This window comes from Cyanistes caeruleus, chromosome 23 (genome assembly GCF_971803275.1).
Source record: "Cyanistes caeruleus chromosome 23, bCyaCae1.hap1.1, whole genome shotgun sequence".
NCBI classification, from domain to species: domain Eukaryota; kingdom Metazoa; phylum Chordata; class Aves; order Passeriformes; family Paridae; genus Cyanistes; species Cyanistes caeruleus.
In genome coordinates, this window is record NC_141723.1 from 4,506,092 (window position 1) to 4,526,252 (window position 20,161).

General features: G+C 49.1%; 1 protein-coding gene and 1 long non-coding RNA gene across 3 annotated transcripts in view; one reads left to right on the top strand and one right to left on the bottom strand.

Moving 5' to 3' along the window:
* The window catches only part of GRIK4 (glutamate ionotropic receptor kainate type subunit 4), a 170,065-nt gene that overhangs the window by 34,254 nt on the left and 115,650 nt on the right, over window positions 1-20,161 (bottom strand). For both annotated transcript variants that reach the window (XM_086861508.1, XM_086861507.1), the window contains exons 6-9: window positions 17,377-17,555; window positions 14,553-14,606; window positions 4,544-4,705; window positions 31-183 (exon numbers count right to left, since the gene is read on the bottom strand). In XM_086861508.1, the coding sequence (XP_086717634.1) occupies window positions 31-183; window positions 4,544-4,705; window positions 14,553-14,606; window positions 17,377-17,555 (548 nt within the window). The remainder of the gene's footprint in view (window positions 1-30; window positions 184-4,543; window positions 4,706-14,552; window positions 14,607-17,376; window positions 17,556-20,161) is intronic.
* LOC147649484 (uncharacterized) lies at window positions 2,970-7,828 on the top strand. Its single transcript, XR_015278943.1, has 2 exons — window positions 2,970-3,376; window positions 3,783-7,828. It is a non-coding gene; the product is annotated as an uncharacterized LOC147649484 (long non-coding RNA).

Genomic DNA, 20,161 nt, shown 5'->3' on the forward strand with positions numbered 1-20,161 from the left:
AGTGAGGAGCAGCCCCCAGCCCCCTCTCACCATTCTCAGGTAGTTCATGAGGCTGGTGCCGTGCTGCCAGATCTGTGCTGAGCCGCAGGACAGGGGCTTGACGCCGATCTCCTGGCTGCGGTTCAGCTCCTGCACCGCCGTCACCACGGCGTACACGGCGTCGAACAGCAGCGCCGAGGACAGCTGAGGGGGAAAGGCAGGGAAAAGTCAGCTTGGAACACAGAAATTCACCTGCCTGCTGCAGCTGGGAGCTGGAGAGTGTCCCATGCACAGCCTGGGGTCAGCTGGGATGCCCTTTGTGTGGGCTTGTTTCATCCATCACTGTCATCTCTCTCGCTCCGCTTGTCCTTGTTCCTTCCCGGTCCTTTCTATCTCATTTTCTGCAGTTTTCCTTTCCCAACCAAGGGATGTTTTTTAGTGTTTTGGTGGCTCTGATTAATCTGCTGGCCAGGGGGAATGCTCCTGAGAGAAGCAGGAATTTCCAGGGGAAATTGCTCCTGAGATTCAATGCCTGCTCCCACAGAAGGAAACTCGACTGTGCTGCTTCAGCCTCCATGGGCGGCCTTCTCCCACCACTTCTTTGACAGGCAGACCCACGGGAAATGAGGTTTGGCTTGTCCAGCAGCCAAATCCTGCCTTTCAGCCCCCACAGAGATCATCCATCCCTCGCTACAAGCTCCAGTTCCCTGCTGGAGCAGCACAGCTGAGGGAATGTCCAGAGTGACAGAGCTCATCCCCTCTCCTGCTCACCTTGGCTTCTGTTGCCTTTGCCCGGTTTCTTTGTCCACCACAACCTCATTTCTCACCCGAGCACAGCAGTTTCCATGGCTTTGGGCTCGTTGACAATCAGCTATTTTCTCCCTCGTGCTCACTGTTGCGACTGAGATTTCACTTTTAATTACTGTCACCCCCTGACTCTGCTGGAATTAAGCCGTTGTAGCTCATTACTATCAGGGCTGTATTTTCCTCATGGATACTTCCAAGAGCATCCTCTTCCCATCCCAGCTCCTGGTTCAGTCTCCAGCCTGGGGCTGCTTTCCCCACCTTACCCTTATTTATTGGGAAAAGCCTTTAAATTCACTAAGACCATCCAAACTCGTTTTCTTTGCCAAAGAGAGGAACTAGAAGCCCACCTCAAAAGAAATGGCATTCCCTCCTCCAAAATACGAAACATCCAGGGACTGATCCACCTCCAGTATTGAATATACCCAGCAAATGCTCCTGCACAGAAGGGGCCAGGACACAAATATCTTGCTGGACTATTCCTCACCTTGGTACCTTAATATCTGCTGTGATTTCCAGCCCTGCAGTGGCTTCTGCATCCTCTCCTCCTCCCAGAGCCTGGACAGGTTCACTCACTGCTGCTGGCCCTGCAGGGACAATCTCACCCAGCTCAATGACCCCAACAAACCTTGGGCTTCCACTCTGTTGCTAATTTGGACTTAACCCTGCTTGATCTTAGACCAGTGGAGTGACCTCACTGACCACGTTGGTGTGGGATCAGACACTTCAAAAGCAGCACAAAACCCTCAAAACCTGCATGTCATCCTAAATTAAAAGGCAGGATTGCAGCTTGATGCCATAAGAGCCCTGAACCAGCTCTGACAGCACCAGTGACCTTTCACTCCTCCAACCTGCTGAGGCTGACCTAAACATTCCCCTCCTGGAAAGCCTTTTCCAGAGATTCTTAAAGAAGCTGATCAATCCTTTCTTTTATCCCTTCAATACAAATTCTTTCCCTGACAGGGCTTCTCCAGCCTGTCCTCTCCTCTGCCCCTGTTCCATGAAGATCTTCCCATGCACTTAATTTTAATTTTGAACTTAATCCCGTTCTGGTTCCAGGGTGTCACACCCAATTAGCAATTCCTTTCCTGAATCAGGAACCATATTAACATCAGATGGACAAATGAAACTGTTATGAGACCAAACACAACCCTGGCAACCCCAAAGTTTCCCCCATTTCCTACCAAATCAGAATATTGGCCCAGCATTTTTAATTTTTCTCCTGCTGGGTTTCCATTTCCATTTTCCCTGAGCAGTTAATCCCTTATTAGCTGGTGAGCAAGAGACTTGTAGATCTCTTGACATTATTGATTGGAATGTTTTACTCCTGAACTCGGGAAAATTCATTAGGGTTTCTGCCAGCACCCTTTATGATTTTGAGCAATTTAAGTACTGGGGAGGGTGTGGAGATATACAGGATCAAGTCCTCATGGCAGGGAATGGGAATGGGAATAGGAATAAGAACAGGAATCCCTTCCCTGCAGCCTGACTTTGCATGGAACAGACGCAAACCACAAAGTTTGGAGGTCATAACCTTCAGCAAAGGAGTGAAAAGAGACCTTTGGAATGTCCTCCAGGCAGATCCAGCCAGAGGGACGTGTCCCTTCCCTCCTGGACATTCCTCAACTTTCCCCATGTCACCTATAAAAACCTCTCACTTCTTTTATATTCTCATTTTCAACCACAGCTTTGTCCCTCTGTCACAAAAAAGCCAATTTGTCTGCTAACAAATTGATTCTCTCCCTCGCCTGCTCCATCTGATTTGTGCAGAGCCCTGTTGGTTTTGTGCCCCTCTGCAATATCAGTGCTCTGTGGAAAATCCATGGGGCTTGGAGGATTTCCCTCAATCCCCAAAGCCAAATTCTTGACAATTTTTGACATTGAAACTTTAACAGGTTTGGCTACTCTGGGTTTTGGCATGTGAGGTTTTTCTTCCTTCCCTAAAACATTATCAGCTGTATCTTTGCCCCCAAACCCAACATGGGGAATTAAAACCATTAAAACCCTGTGAAATAGACTTTGCAATCTGGATTTTATTCAATGACATAAACACTTAATTACAAACATCTGTTTTAGCCTAAATTCTAATTACCAAATCTAGCCATCTGTAATTTGAATGATTTTCTCTGATTTCCTTTCTTTGCAATGTGATTAATGAGAATGGCATTAGAGCAGGCAGCTCCCTCCTCCTTTGTCAGATGCTTCCTCAGCTCCAGCAAGAATGCCCTGGGATTTTTGCAGCTCACAGGAAACCTCCCTCCTGTCACTTCCAGCTGTTGAGCTCCCTCTTTCCTCTCTTTAGGATGAGTTATCCCACGGGATAACTCCTTCCCAGGGCTACAAGGGGAACTTCTAACACAGAGAGATACTCCCTGCCAGATTTCCAGCAGCAGAGGCAGGAAGGTCCTGGATTCACCTCACAGACAAAGGAAACTCTGCTTGGGAATATTTCACCTCTGCTCTGTAACTTCCCTACCCTCAAATCCTTTTCCCATCACCTGGGACATGGCATCTTGAAGAATTCCTGTCCTTCCAGGCATCATCTCACATCCTCCCACCTACAGCTTTTGCTGGATGCTCAAGACAACACGGGGTAAGAACCTGAAATGAGAATTTTCATTTCCCTGTCGCACCTGCTGCTGGTTCCTGCTGCCTCCTGTTTGCACTAGGAGGAGGAGATTTGTTTTTAATGCCTCTCAACAGCCCCTGCAATCCAAAAAGGAATCTTCCTGGTGGAAATCCCACGGAGACTGAGCAGGGCAAGCTGATTGCAGCTGCCTCGGGGTGGGAGGGAGAGCAGGATGGTCCCAGGCACACGAGCTCAAGTCAAGCCAAAGGATGTGGACACAAAGGGCAAAAATCCCCTTATTTTGCCTCCTAAGGATCCCTTTGTGGTGGTTTGAGGTTTTCAGCAGCTCAGCTTGTCAAGGGGGCTCTGAGTTCATTAAAATCCATGCAAAGGGTTCAGCTGATATTTTCCGCTCTCTCCCCTCCCGCAGCTGCAGCTCTGATGTGGCAAATCTGCTCTGCAAACTCTCCCAGCTGTGGAGAACCCCTGGGGAATTCTCCAGTGCTGATGTGCACACTCCTCAGGGAGTGATGTGCACAGAGCACAGCTCAGCCCCTCGGCATCTGCCTGACCCAGCTCTTCCTGTGCCATCTGCAGCCACAATCCCCCCTCCACGAGCCATTCTCCTGGAGTTTGAACACACAGGGATAAACTTCACAAGGGAAGAAATGAATCAGAGCTGCATCATCCCCTGCACCCACAGAGAAATACAATCCAAATCAAGATTAGGCTTGAATTTAAAGCTGTGTTCCCAGTCCAGCCTAGAGAAGCTCTGCACCACAAGGTCCTTTGGACAGCTCTGACTTTCAGGGTCACTTTGGTATTTTTCACATCAGAAGGAATGCCCTGTAAATCACAGATTGACAGCTCAAGTCCTCTCCTACCTACTTAATAAAAATGCTCTGCTCTGGCTCTTCCCATTCCTGGACCAGCATCTCCCCACAAAATCCAGTCTGAGGTACAACAGCAGCCTGGGGATGTCCCTGAGCCTTTCAGCACAAGATTAAATAGGATTAAATAATTAAATTATTTAATAATTTAATTAACTTCTAAAAAAATCATTTGAGACCGGATTTTCTACCCCTGTTTTGCTGAGGACCATCCTGAAGATCTCTCCACAAGGTTTTTCCATGGTCTATCACAGCTCCCACCTCTGGCAGGTTCTGGGGGATGGGAACGGACTTTACTTACTGCTGGCCCAGTAAAAGGAGCATGGTCACAATTCTCCTGCCAGGACTGGTTGAGGCTCTGGACAAACTCTTGGAAGAAGGCATGAGACTGGTTGAAAATGGAGAATCCCAGGATGTTGACTCGGTCGTCCAGGAGGCTGTCCAGGCGCTGGAGGGAGAACTCCTACAGCAGCCCAAAACACAAAATGGGATTAGAGGGGAAAAGAGGCACTGGAAGCTTCAAACCCCCCCAGTGCCCTTGAAGGAATGGGAGCTGTGAGATCCTGTGAGATCTTGGAAGGGAGAGCCTGGCTTTTAACCAGGCTTTGACTCAGGGTGCTGCTCACCTCAGGTTTTAATGAAGATATCATCCAAACCCTGTGCTTTATTGGCCAAATTCCACAAAAACCAAACCCAAAACCCTCCAAAGAGAGTGCCACTCACCTGCTGAGTGGAGCTGCTCTATCACCACATCCAACTTGGTGACACCATATTTCAACTGTTAAATTAAATCAGTTCTTTCCCACAAGAGGAGGAACTGAATTCTACCCTAAAAAACCCCAATCCTGCACTGCTCCTTTCTGCTGCCAGGAACCAGGAGGAGATGCCACTCTAATGCCCTGGGGAGGGTTGGGCCATGCCTTGACTGGGTTTTGGAGTTTGGAGCATCCTCTTGCATTTCTGGATGTGGTAAGGAGTATAAAAACAACTACATTAAAAAATAAAATTAAAGCAAAACCACAGTGCTTGGTTTTGCTCCTCACATCCAGGGAAGCAGCCACACAACAAAGCCTGGGGAAGAGTCCAGCCCTCCTTGTCCTATTAGCAGAGAATAATGGCACTTTCCTCACTAATTTCTCTTCTGCCAATTGCTGAAGTGGAGCGAGAAGGTGGGAGCAACGGTTTCAGCACCTGCTGGACACCCACCATGGACACAGCTGTCCCTGGGCTCCCTGGGGGATGAGATTCCAGCAAGTCCAGCCATTTTTTATCTTTGCTGGCCACGCAGCAGCAATTCTCCTGTAAATCTCCCCAGTGTGGGACTTACAAGACTCTTCCAAGACCCAGGGGAACGCAGTCAAACCCAGGATGAAGCAGGTTTTGGACACGCCGCCGCGTTCACGTCGGGTAACGTGAAATTGCCTGTGAACTATTGATTCATTTGAATGATATTGTCCCCCTGCCTTGCTGACAGGTGATCCATTCACCCACGGCATCCTGTCAGGAGCTGGGCCTGAGGAGATGCTGGCTGCAGGCAGAGCAGCAGGAGGGATGCTCAACCCCTGTAAAATCCTCTCTCCCTGCAGCCAGAGCCCTGAAGCAAATCGTGCAGGGCACCAGGCAAACAGCTGCCCCAGTGCCCTCTTGGCTTTGGGATATCCAGGAGGAAAATGAGATGTTTTGTACTCCAACAGCCATGAAATTCAAGGTTTCATCTTGTGCCAGCCTGCCCCAGCCTTGGGGCAGCTGAAATTAGTGCCTTGATTTATTTATTGTGCCTTTTCTCCCCTGGAAACATTTCCAAGCTTTTGAACTTGAAGGTTTTGTTATGCTCTGATCTTTAAATAAGCAATTATTGGGTGAGGGAATGAGGTGATCTCACTTCACGTGGGGAAACTGAGGCAGGGGTGAGATTCACCCCAGCCAGGCACAGCCACAGAGCTGAACCCCCAGGTCCTGCTGCCCTGACTGGCTGTGCCATGGTCAGAACCAGCCCCTGAAGGGTCCCTTTCCCACTTGCCCTGGGTAAATTCCATGCCCCGAGGCAGCTGCCAGAACTCTCTGCCTGCTAAACCAGCACAGCCAGACCCCGACAGGCTCCCCCAGAGCCAATCATTTGCTCTGCTTCAAACATTACCAGCAGCTTTACCCAGCTCCCATCACCACTGGCTGCTTTGTGCTCATGCCTTAAGTTTTAGCTTTTATATTTTTCACATTCTCTGGTGCCCAGGTGTGCAGCTCTGAGGCTCACATGAAGTGTCAGTGAGCTCTCTTCACAGAGTGGGCAGACAAAACAATTCCTTTTCCAGCTTGATACCAAGGACAATTGTTACGAGTTCCAGGCCCAAAAGCAGGAACAGCGCTGGGCTGGAGAGAGAAAACAAGGATGGGACTCCATAACCTGCAGCTGGGACTGGACAATTCACCCCAATATGCAGATGGACCAAAGCTTATAAAAATGTGAGATCTTGTGACCAATCATCCATTTTGTGACCATTTTTAGGTCCATCTTGGGTGCAGCCCTGGCCAGGCTCTTGTAATGCCCAAGGTGTGTCCTTTAGGGCCTTTCAATAAATCCCTGCTTTATCCTGAAATCTGTCCAGCCTCTGCCCTAGCTCAGCCTTCCCCAAGCATCAGTGCAAGCTTTGCTCTTTTCCTACAGCCAACCCTCTCCATATCCATTTTTCCAAGCCTCCAGCTGCAGAAAACCCCATTTCTGTGCCTGTCACATCCATTCAGCATCACCTCTGTGACACACAGGGGTGGCACGGCCTGTACCCGACCCCTTCCACCCACTGCTCCCTGTCCCTTCCCTCTGCTCCAGCTCCAATCCCTTCCCATCCATGAGCAGAGCCGGGTGAGGAGGAAATGAGCCGTGAGCTGCCTATGCAATGAGATGGAGAAAAACCACCCTAGGGGGACACACTTCATTTGCAGTGAGATAAGAGAGATTTGGTAAGGTCAGGCTTTGCTGCAGAGGGCAGAGGGGTGAGAGCATCCCCATACTCCCAGAGCTTCCAGCTCAGCTTCTGTCCCTTTTCTGGGTTTTTCTTTTTACCTTTTCACACACTCATTTGCCTCGCTTGACATTTCCCAGCTCACGTTTTGCAAACAAAAGCTCATTTTCTGTTCCAGACCTGCACCTCTCAGCTGATTTCCCACCCTTCCTGCCCTCCTCCCACGCTGCAAGACGCAAACACGGGCAGGACAAGGGATGGAAAACCCCTGATCTCAGGGGTGTTTTCAGATGGAGAGCCAAGGATTTCTCTCTGAGACACAGTGAAGTTGATTCCTACACAAAACACTTACCCCAGCTGCCTTTTTATCCTCCTGGAGTTACTCTCCCTCAGCCTCAGTGCTGGCTGGAGCTTTTGCAGGGTACAAGATTTGCAATGCAGTAAAGAGCAAAGAGCCATTAGGAAAATCCTGTTTAAGAGGGGACTCCCAGCCTCCTCCACCTGTGCAAACACAGCTTTGTAACCACAGGCCTCCAGAAAATGCCATCAAAAAGATGGGTGCAAACAGCAGCTCCCTCATTTCCTCCCATTCCACTGGGAATCCCTCTCCCTACACTGGAGGAATTGCAGTAATTGCCCAAAACTTGGCCCTCAATCTCGATGAGACACAGAGAAGAACACCAGGAACCAAGGTGAATTTCAGGGACACAAATCCTGCCTGCCTGAATTCCTCCCCCTCTTTCCACTCTGTTTTTTAAAACACCCACCACATGTCAATATTCTGTTTCAAGAGAGCTCGGTAAAAAAATTAGACCCTGAGGATCTGCAGCCAAAATTAATGAACTTTTTCACAGAAATAAAAATCCCCAGGCCTTGCTCGGATCGCAGCAAATTCGGCAGCAGGCACCAGCAGGCAATTACAGTGTAGATTTTGTGACTGCTACTACAGGGCTGCAACCACAAAATGTGAGCTGTTAAATAACAACACTTGGCAATTCCGTGGCGTTCTATATTTTCCCAGTGCTAGGCACACATTAGCTAATTGAATTCCACGGGGTTCCCTGGGAGACGGCGCTGGAGGAGTTATCAGAAGATGAAGTCACTCCCCGGCTTCCTGCAGCACTCGACCTGCACTCTCACTTTACAGCAGCTCACAAACCCCGTGGGATGACCCCACATCGAGGTCACTGGGAGGACCTGGCTAATAAAAGCCACAGAGCCGAGCCCTGCGATGCTGAGGCCGTGAGATTGGATTTTCCAGCGTGGCTGGGTGTGAGTTATGATCAGATCTGCAGGACACAGTCCCCGTTCCATTAGGGACATAAAGCCATCAGGAACAAGCGTGTTGCTCGCTGCAAGTCTCGTTTTGCAGGTCTGGATGGAGAATCAGCTGATCCCAACCAGGTTCTGCACTCACGAGCCCTCTCCCACCTCAGCTGGCTCCGGGGCTCCTCGTGAGTGTCACCCTGAGAATCAGGCCTTTCAAAACTGTTTTCATCATTTCTAGCCATTTTCCCAGGAAAGTAACTGTAAACATAGGTGTTTATACATTCCATTAAAGATTTGCCTTTTGATGGATGTCTCTCCCAGCCAGTGTGGTTGGGAAGGTGGTGACCTGACCATCCAATCCCTGGTCATTGTCAAAAACCTATAAACACTGAAAGAACAAATAAACTCTTCTTCTTTCACTACACCTCGAGCTGCATCTGTGTGAATCAATTTGTGTCCAGCAGTGCCATGTGAGGGTGGGAATTTGGGAGGGAATTGTCCCTCCTGTCCTGCCCGTGTCACTCTGGGACAGCCCAACACTGCTCCTCACACTGGGCTGGTCACTGTGGAAAACCCTGGGACAAATCCTGCCTTGGAGTTATTATGCCTGGAAAACAGAGCAGGAAATGGAGGTGCAGAGTGAAAAACAGTGAGGGATTTCTGGCTGGCAGCTCAGCTCTTAGAAACACAGGAATGGTCTGGGTTGGAAGGGACATTAACAGCATCCCATTCCACCCTGACACCTTCCCACATCCCAGGCTGCTCCAAACCCTGTCCAACCTGGCCTTGGACACTTCCAGGGATCCAGGGCCAGCCCCAGCTTCTCTGGACACCCTGTGCCAGGGCCTGCCCACCCTCACAGGAAGAATTTCTTCCCCATATCCCATCTAAATCTCCTGTCCTTCACCAACCTCCTCAGTTAGAGGTGGAAAAAATTCCTGCCTTTTCCTCTCTGCATCCTGCTGCCCTCAGAGCCAAGCTGCCAAGCCTGTAAATCATTCCAAAGCTCTGCTCAGAACACATTTATTTGTTTACTCAAGTGGACAATATTATGTTAAGTGCTTTCTATGCTTTTCCTGAAAGGCTCCATTTATTTAAAAACTATCGACGGAGTCAATAAGTTTCTAATGGGCCACATGTAAAAATCGATTTCTCAAGGAGGGAAAAAAGTGGAAAAAAGTCATCACAGCAACAATTTGAGCAGGTAAGTGGATGGGGTAGATGTATTCAAGGCAATGCTAGTTGGCCATTCAGGCAGGGAAAGAGAAGCTGCGACCACAGTGAGCTCAGGTACAATTCAGGGGAAGCATATTTGTATCTGTAATTAGATTTCTCTTCAAAAAAAAAAAACACTGATGTGCCTTACAGGGTCTTGAAGCTCCTCATGCAAGGCCAGCTGTTAAATTTTGGAGGCTGTTCTTCAAATGAGAGCACTTTTAGGAAAATACACTGCCCAAACTTCAACTTTTCTGCAGGGAGCCCGAGATTTGGAGAGAGACAAATCCACAGAGAGGTCAAGTGCTGAATGCTGGGGCTTGAAAATACACAGCTCTTGGAAAAAAAAAAGGGTAGGAAGTAGGGCAGAGAGAAAGAGAGAGATTTGCCCTCACCTCAGAGGAGCTGGGATGTATCTGACAGAATGATTAATCCAAAAATTGGGAATCAAGCACAGGGATCTGGTCAGAAAGTAAAGAAGACTCATTCAGGGAGGAACAGTCACTGCTTTGTCTAAATCCTCCTTCCCTCATGCTAACTAGAACGAGGAGAAATTGCTTTGGCAGCCTTGCAAAAGCCTGATTTGTTTGCCCTGCTACCACATGCCAGTGAAAATATGATCCATAAATCCCAGCAATGATCGGGGCTCTCCAGAACACCTCGCATCAGCTGCTGGGAACCAGGAGGGCTGGCTGGGCTGAGAGGGGACGTTTGTCACAGGGTAACGAGAGACTCTGCCTTCCTCACCTGGACAAGGGACAGGGAGGTGCCCCTGGCAGCAGAAAGGCCAAACACCACGGCCTGTGCTGGAGCTCAGGGAGAAAAAGAAGATTATTTCACCAAAATAAGGTAATTTCACAAAAGCTAAACACTGGTCAAAGCCTGATCTGTAGTTCCCTGTCCCTCTGCTTGATCTGACATCATCCCTTCCTTGCAAGGGATGTCACCCTGCTGACAAGCTCCAGCAGAAACGTGTGACACTCTCTGGGGGGATTTGGACACCAATTTCCCCTCCAGTTCCAGCTCCAGGCTGACAATTCAGCTTTGAAAACCTCGTCCTGCATGAAGACCTCTTTATAAATCACCAAACAAAGAAGAGAAAGCAGGAAACAAGACAAAAAAAACCCAAAAAACAAACCCCAAACCCGAACTGATTTATCTGGTCTGTAGGAGTTGAACACAGCAGCTGTTTTATCAGCAGTAACACCTGCACACAATTCTGTCAGGGAACAAAACTGCACCCAGTGAATTGCCCTGCCTGACTTAAGGCACTGGGAAACCTCCTTTACACCTTCCCCCTTACAGTAATAATTTTAATTGTTTCAATTATTCCCATCTAATCTCCTTGACAAATATTTTGAAATTTAAACCCAGCCTGAGGTCCGAACGTTATTAAAAAAAAAAATAACAATGAACCAAACAGAGAGGGGAAAAAAATAAAAAGACAAAATCCAACAAGCTACAAAGAATTAATAAGCTAAAAGAATTAATTGTAGCGTGGGGTTTTGGAGGCATCCAACTCCCCTCCTACTCTGTGCTGCTGATTTCAGGGATTTCCAGTGCTGGAAGGAACATTTTCTTCAATGCACAGCAGTCTGCTTTCAATGGTCTGTTTATGCAGCATTATTACTATTATTATTATTATTATTATTATTATTATTATTATTATTATTATTATCATTATGCACATCATTGCCCCTTCACATGGCCATGAGCTCTGTGGAGACCCAGCCAGCCCTGCCAGGGTGAGGGGAAGGGATGATGAACAGCTCTGAGATCACCCCAGCACCTCTTCAGGGAATTTCATCCCTCCCAAAATTCCCAGAGCAAGGGAATCATCACCATGTGGAGATGCCAAGGCGAAATTTGGGTTGGATGGGGATTTTTTGGCAGGGGATGGAGGACAGGAGGGCTGCCCAAACACAGGTGATGGATGTGGGGAAGAAAAATGCACTAGACCTAAGTTCCATTAGGACTCCTGGAAAATTTGCCAGGCTGCTGCTGCAGACAAAAACAGGTCCCTGGAGCTGGCTGAAGGAGCCTGATAATGAATTTGCACGCAGGAAAGGAGCCTGTGGATATTTTTACTTTGGGCTGCTTGCCTTGGCTCCCATGGAAATGTGTCAGGGGCTGAGGGTTCCTCCTCATCTGCTCCAGTGATCTACTGGGAGAGCGCTGGTGCCACTCCCTGCAGCCACCAGGCTGGGACAGAGGGGACATCACCCCCAAAAATCCCCTCCTGTGCCCCAGCACGAAGAGAATTCCCTCCCCTGACGCTCACAGAGAGCAGAGCTGCACCACACCAAGAGCTGTCGGCTGGGATGTGCTTATTAAATAAAATTAATGCTAAAAGACAGAAACAGAACTCCCCTCTAGAGCTGCAGGGCAGCTGTTTAATTCAGCATTTTATCCTATTTTCTCCTCTTTTTTTCTTTTTTGCCTGAGATATTTTTCCATCTCCAAGCAGCTCAGTGCTCTACAGACTCTCTTCCCTTTTCTGATGGGTTCTCTCTCCATTTAAGCCATCTTTTTGCTTCCTCCCCTTGACAGTAGTTCACTGTGATTTTATCTTTTCTATTAGGCAGTGATTGCAGAACCTCAGAGGGTTCATTAGGAGCTTGATAATCCCTCCAGATTTATGAGCCTAAATTGCTCACTCCCATCTCCAACCCCCATTTAAATATTACTAATTTCCTTAAACATCTCTTCCATCTGCCCAGGTTTTGTCTGATGTCACCTTTCCATAATGATCCCTGCCAAAAATCCAGTTAGTTCTGCTAAGGGCTGGGCTTTTGGACAGAGCGGTAAAATAACCTTGATAAACAGATTAATACCCGGAGAGAGAGCGAATTGCAACAAAACTCATTTCTTTCTCACCTGCCATAGCTGCATTCCACGAGATCAATGGGTTTGAAAGGCAAATTTCACCTCCAGCAAGTGCTTAATCACACCCATGCTCAGGACTGGGGTGGGGCAGGAGGTGGGAGCTTCATTTTCAGAGTTTTTTCTGTTGTTTGAGCAGCATCCCTGAGCAGACTCTGCTGAGCTGGTGATGTGCAGGTGGAAATCGCTCCCTGTGTGCCCAGCCCTGCTCTGTGGGACTGGGAATGGGCTGGGGAGGGCAAGTGGAAGAGGAGCAGCTGTTGGGAGCACTGGAAATGCTTCCTGGGAGTGGGAATGGCTGTGTTTGGGCAGGTCTGGCAGGGATGGCATTGTCCCTCAGCAGCTCTGCCAGTGCCACCGTGACTTGGGGCACAAACCACAACCCCCAGGCCCCATCCTTGCCTGAGCCCTGCAGGAACATCCCTTCCTCTGCCTGTCCTGCCCATTCCATACACAGGATCAGTGAAGTTTGTCTTGCTGGACTGACCATGGATTGAACACTGAGCAGGAACCCAAGTGTTGTCCAGCCAGGAGCCTCATGGCCTTTTCTATTCCTTGCATTTCTCTCTCTCTGACACCTCCTTCCCCTTATCCCTTCTTCATTCTATGCCCCAATTGCTCCCAACCCCTCCATTTCCCTCCTTCCCCTGCTCCTCTCCTCTCCAGCTCTCCTGCCCACACGTTTGGCTCCGTCCCTTCCCGTCTGTCTCCCACCCAAACACAAAGTGTGATTCAGCTCTCGGCTTCCCTGCCAGAAGCATTAATAGAAATTAGAGAATAGGAGAATCACTTGGGCTGGGAGGCAGCTCTACTTAATCCCCCAGGTTTCCATCAGCCCCACAACAGCACTGACAGCCGGGTTCCTGCTCTCCTGCTGGCACCTCCCCACACCCCATGGCAGCCCTGCAGCTGCTGCAGCAGCAGAGGTTTCTCCACTGTTTATTTTGCATTTCCCCCTCTTCTGCCTCAGCCCATTGCTCCTTGTTCAGCACAGCACTGAGGGGTTTAACATTAATGTTCTTCCTGGCCATAAAGCCAAAATCACCGTGCTGGAGATATCCCCTGCTCTCAACATTTATGGGATCATCCCTCCTTTGTCCTGGGGAGCAGCGCAGCCACAGGTCTGTGATGCCTTCCAGACGCTCATCCCTGGCCTTTTCCAACTCAGGGAATGGGCCTGAGGGGGGTGACAACACCAGCATAACCCCCACAAATCAGGAAAATCAGGAAAATCAGGAAAATCAGGAAAATCAGGAAAATCAGGAAAATCAGGACAATCAGGACAATCAGGACCCACCCATCTGCTGGAGCTTCCCAAAGACTTGCCCATCTCATTGCACCAGCTCCTGTCACAATGTCCACAATTCCTGCCTTTGGATGCTGCACCAATCCTTTTCCACCTCCCAAAGAGCTTCCCAGCTTTTCAGGGATGATGTCTGAAGAATTTTTACATATTTTTCATGTATTTGTGACCTTGTAGCTTTTTAATATGTAGCTGGAGAGTTTCTAGCAATTTTCCTGCCCTTCCTCACATTTTAGAACAATAAGCCAAGCATTCCTAACACATCCTTGAAATTCTGGTTTGGCTGATTTTAACAACAGGCATTCCTAACGAGGGCATCTTGTTTTGCAGCAGAATTTAAGAGACCTAACAAGACACAGAACAACTCTGATGGGCAGACCCAAGGGTGGGTTGCTGGGGCAACTGCTCTCTTGTTGGATGTACCTGTTAGAAGAACTAATTAATTAACCTGATAAAAACTGTGGAAATCTGATGCCATGAGTGCACAGGAAGCTTTTGCTACAGATCTGCTTTTGGGATTACTATTCTTGAGATTATTTGGAAAGGTTTTGCCTTTTGATTCCAGGCAGCAGGTGACATCCCTGCCTCCCTCCCTCCCCGACACAGCTCTGCCCAAGGATCCCATGGGTCAGGGGGATCAGCTCCCATTGAAATGACAGGAAAAGCTGGGAAAAACTCCTTACCAGATTAGTGAAGATATAGGTGTAATAGGCAGATGCCATCCCCAGTTCAGCTGCCTGTGAAGGAGAGGAAAAAAGAGATTAAACCAGAGCCTGACAATCTCCAATCTCCACTCCAGCAAGGCAGAGCCAGGGCCACATCTTGCTTTTTCAGGCTTATCTCTCCCTGCAGGAAGGGAGGGTGGGACACAGCAGCACGCTTGGACCTGGGAAGTTCAGGTCTGGGGAAGCAATTTTTCAGCAGGACTGAGCCTACCTGGGGTCTCCTGCCCACAAAGCCCTGCAAAGAACCTGCACAGAGAGAAATGACCCAAGCTCCTGACCCCTGGGAGCATCCCTGCTCTCTCCACAGCATTCTGAGATGGAATTCAGGGATTCCTGCAGGTGAATCCATGCAAGGACAAACTGTGAGGAAGATGTCTGTGGAAATCAACTTTTGAGCTCCCAGAAGAACAGCTTTTGAACCCCTGACAGACCCCAATGGTCCATAGAGACACTGGAAAGGTGAGGGGGGTCCTGCAGCCCCACTCCTGAGAGCTCCAGAACCCCTCAGGATGAGGAATTCCATGATGTTTTTGGAGGGAAAAAAATAGAATTTCTGCTTTGTGTGTGGATGCTGCTTTGCTCCTGTTTTGGGACGTAACAAAGAAGAGCAGCTGGGAGCTCCAGGCTTGTCCCTTCCACCACAAACACCATGACGGAGACAGAAAGCTCTTGGGAGCTACAGGAAAAGGACAATCAAGACACTGGTGGTTTTCCAGTTTTATCAGTCAGGTTTGGGCTCAAATCCCACAAATTAATGAGCATGGATGAGACCCAGTAACTCAGCCTGCTCTTCAGAATTGAGACAGGGCTGTGCTGGCCACAGAAATAGAAGAAAACAGGGCAAAAGTATCCAGGGATGCAGAGGGAAGGACACGGAATTTTCCATGGGGATGATCTGTTCTAGAGATCACAGAGCAGATAACTGAAGCCCTTTCCCAAAATTCTCACTACACAAGTTGTTGGTTGTGGGAACAGATGCTCAGGAAAGTGGGGCATTAATCTGCAGATGCTCCTGGAAGCCTCTGTTCCACTGCCAAGCACAGCTGGTCTCAAATCAAGCTTCCAGACCCTGGCAAAGAGGTTTTCCCAGCAGTCCAGACCACACAGAGGAACGGGAGGCAAAGAGGGAAGGAGCAAAGGCAGCACCTCCTGGTGTGAGTCCCTTTTTATCCCTCCCAAAAGCTGCGACAACAGAAAGCAAAGGGAGGAAAGACAGAAAGAGGCAGATTGGATTGCACCTCTCCCTTTTCCTGTCTTTCACCTGTTCCTGTGCAAACCTGAGGCCACCACGTGGCTGGTGGCTCAGGCCTGGCTGTGCCCAGCCCCATGGCTGCACATTGTCACCCTGTCCCTCGCCCGGGTGGCACAACAGACACAGCAAAGCCCTTTGCTCCGTTTGCCTCATTTTCCACCCCCTCCGCAGCAAAGCCTGGCACCAATTCCCCCTCCTCACCCCTTCCTGGGGACAGTGACAATGCCAGCTCTCCCTGTGACCCACTTTGAGGTCAGAGTGTTTGCTTTCAAGGGCAGAAAATCAAGGTGAGCAGCAAAGCGGCGCCTGGGAGCGCCTCTCCCATCCGTTCACCTGGCCCTGGCAGCTGGGAATCTGGGAATCATCCATGTGTCTCCAGCCCATCTGTGGAGGCTGAGGGATGAGAAACTCTGCATTCCTCTCCTTGAACAGGGCTGCTCTCCTGGGACAGACCCAGCAAACCCGCAGAGTGTTTCTCCTGCCGCTGCTGCCCTGTGGGACAGGATGTGGATTCACCTGATGCTCAGCACCACCACCCCTGACTCCATCTCTATCAATTAAACACTTTCCAGTCTCCCAAGGTGCAAGAAGTTGCCAGATCAGGACTCTTTATTTACCACCCTCCATTCCTATGGTACTCCAGCTGGAAGAATTGGGTTTTACTGGGAAATGCTGGCAATTTCTGACATTTCTCAGTGGTGGCAGAAGGAGGCTGGAGCTGGGCAGGGAGATGTGGGTGCCTGGAGAGAGCTGCTGGGAGCCTGTGGGAAGTCACTATAGCAACAGAGGAGGGGGACAGCCCTCAGCAGCCAGGCAGAAAGAGGGGAAAAAGGGGGAAAAAACCACACCAAAAAATCCCAACTGATTAGACAACCCCAAAAAATCCCCCCAGACTGTCTATTTAGAAATGAAAATTGCATGTAGTGGGATAAAAACCTTTTGAGGGGAGAGAGGAGTGATAAAAACATCCCTGCTGGATGTCATCAGGGATAAATCTGACACAGGCAAGGCCATTGGATGACACATTCCGTGCTAGAACAGCCAGGACAGCGTGGAATGCCTGTACCAGCCAGGGGATCCCAGTGCTTGGAACCTGCCTCCCTTCAGGAATGTGCTTCTTGTTCCCTCCAGGATGTGGGGAAACTGCTCCATCTGGAGCCACTGCTCAATTGTGAAGCAGGCTATCAAAACAAGTGCTAGGAACTGCAGCCAGAGACCATTTAAAAATAAACAGGATTAAAATAAAATCTCAGTTAATAAGACAATAAAAATAAAAAGAATGAAAAAGTTAGACAGATAATGGGTGGGGAAAAAGGAGGCACAATATTAATTTCAGAGAGTTGAGCAGCCCTTCACAGCTCTCTGATGGCAACACCACTTGTGGAGAGCAAACACATCCCCTCAGAGCAATGAAACCATCGCTTGCACAGATCCAGCCCTGGAAATTTGGGCAGAGCCCATTGCCAGCGCTGCTGTGGGAATTGTCCCTTTTGGAAATGGGGCTGGGGGGAGCAGGGGGTGGGCACTCACCTTCTGCAGGATGGTGTGGGACATGGAGGCGTTGGCATGGACGATGATGGTGGCTGTCTTGTCATCCCGGATCTCCTTCAGGAGCGGGGTGGGGTCCCGGCTGTCATCCAGCATCCGCACCGACAGCGTGTCCTTGGAAATGAGGAACTGCCGCAGCAGCTTCTCCAGGTTTAAAAGGCCTTTGAGGAGAGAGAGAAGAAGAACAGGTCCCTTTCAATTTGAGGCCTGGTTCTCCCATGGAACACAGTGATCCACGGCAGGATGCATTCCTGAAGTTCTGGGTTTGTGCACTGAAGTTCTGGGGCTCAGAGCGTGGTCCGGCAGGGAATGAGAAATGATGGAGTTACTCCATCTGTTCCCCACAATCAGAGAGTGGAAACAAAAGGATTTGGAGCTCAGTTCTGGGTCCAACAGGAATGAGAAATGATGGAGTTACTCCAGCTGTTCCCCAGAAAAAGAGAGTGGAAAGAAAAAGATTTGGCACTCAATTCTGGGTCCAACAGGGAATGAGAAATGATGGAGCTATTCCATCTGTTCCCACAGAAAAAGAGAGAGAAAAGGATTTAGGACTCATTGCTTGGTCCAGCAGGGAAGGAGAAGTGATGGAGCTACTTCAGCTCTTCTCCAAGGAAAACAAGTGGTCCCAAACTCCTCTTGGGAAGAGATAAGACCTTCAAAAAACCAGACTCCATTATCTCCCTGCATATGGGATTGTTCTGGTTACTGGAGGATTATTCCTCCCTCTCAACCTTTGCATTTCCAGCTCCCAAATTAAGTGGCCAGGAAGGTGCAGCTGTTTTGGATATCTTGGAGCACTCTGATGGGTAGCTGCTCTCTTCCAAGGGGATGAGAAGCTCTGCTGAGAGTTGGAGGTCACTGCAAAAACACAACGTTAAAAAAATGGTGACAAAAATAAGGACGGGCACGTCAAGGGCTCCTTCCAGCACGGCTGTCTTGAAGCCTAATAAGATGTCAAAACTCCTGCTGCAGATTTTGTTAGTCAAGAAAGCAGCTTTGATAGAGCCTCTCTTCTCTCCAGCTGCTGAGTTTCATCAAGAAATAACCTCCTGCCAAGTTTGATTGACCAGAGGGACTAGCAGATGGAATCATCAGCAAGACACAGACAGCACAGCCACACATCCCATCCCCACAGGAAGACAACCCCAAAAGAGGGGGGGAAAGCTGAGCTGGAGGAACACAACTACGAGCAGGATCACATCCCAGCTGGTAGAGAGGCAAATTAACCCTCAAGTCAGAGTTTTACTCTTAACCTGACTTATTTTTGACTGCATGAATACACTCGTTCCCCAGCAGGTCGGGGGGCAGGGGAGGGACGCAGCGGGATGGGATCAGTGCCGGAGCTCTCAAGGACTCCCAGCACTTCCCAAGGTAACAAAGCAGTGCAGGAAAAGAGACACATCCAAGATGAGGAGCCTCTCATTCACATCAAGAGGTTTAAAGCACTCTGAGTTTGCTCTGAGCTCCTGAGGATGCCCTTGCCTCTCACCTCTTCTCTGGGTACAGGTAGGAACACAGCAAGGGGTTATAAAAACCGCTGTGCCAGGACTTTTCTGGGTCACATCAGCTCCTTTTTCTCCCTCACCAGGCAGAGAATTCACTCTGCTTACAGCACACAAGGACCTCACCTGAATACTTCTTTTGTCTTCTAACCCAAGTGAATAGCAAATTTCACCTAAGCCCTCCATTTGAGCCTCGAGGACTTGGAAAGTTTATTTTCACCTCATTCCACACCCACAAGGGACCAGACAGGCTTCTGCAAGTCACAGCCCTGACACTACCAAGTTTACTTGCAGCTTGTCCCAGCACACTCTGCTTCTGTGAAACCCAGGGAAATTTTTATAAAGCTCATCAGGCACAGAGAGGAAGAAGTGGAACCAGGGGAAAAAAAAAAAAAAAGGAATCATTTGATCTCAACCTTCAGCTCGAGGAAATTATCATTTCCAGCATGTTAGATCCTACCTGTAGCCTCATCAAGCCTCCTGCTTGCAGCTGCTCTTGCTGTGTGCAGGGAAGTCTCTATTGTGTGCAGAGATTCCCTTTTGTTTGATGCCGAGAGGATGTGAGACTCTTGCTGCTGCTGCCGCTGCCAGACTGGCACTTCAGAGGGATGTGAACCCCAGCAAAGGCCTGCAGACTCCTCCTGGCACCTTTGAAGTACTAAAGTGAGGACAGAGAGGCTGCACCAGGCACCTGCTGCTCCAACACTCCCGTGGGGAGCTCTGAGAGAGGTTCAGGCTGGCCTGTGGCAAGTCCTGACCTTGATTATTTGATTTTTCCTTATGGAAACATCCGGAGCTGGCAGGAGCAGCTGTGCTCCCGAGCTCTCAGCACCAGAGCTGCTTCCTGGGAAGGAGGAAAAGCAGGAGCTGGAGCTTTCCTGGAGTGCCACATCCCTGTTTAATGCTCCTGCTGATGGAGGACCTGCAGTGCTGCTGATGGTTGCAGTCCTGGACATGGATGGTTGGGAAGAGAACATTCCCATGATCCAGCCTCGCTTTTAATCCCAACACTGTTGCTTCAAACATCTCCCTGGGTGTTTGAATTTAAAAATAAAAAAAAAAAATTAAAAATCAAAATAAAGATCGAGGATGTGCACAAGGGTGCCCTGGTCACCCTTCCCAAGCACTGGGTGTTATTCCCTCCCCTCTGACAGCCAGACAAGCTACAAAAAAGTCCATGCACTCTTCTATTTGCTTTTTTGGGTTAAGATTTCTGTGGAATCACACAAAACCTTCCAGAGTAGTTCCCAAAGCAGCTAATTCTC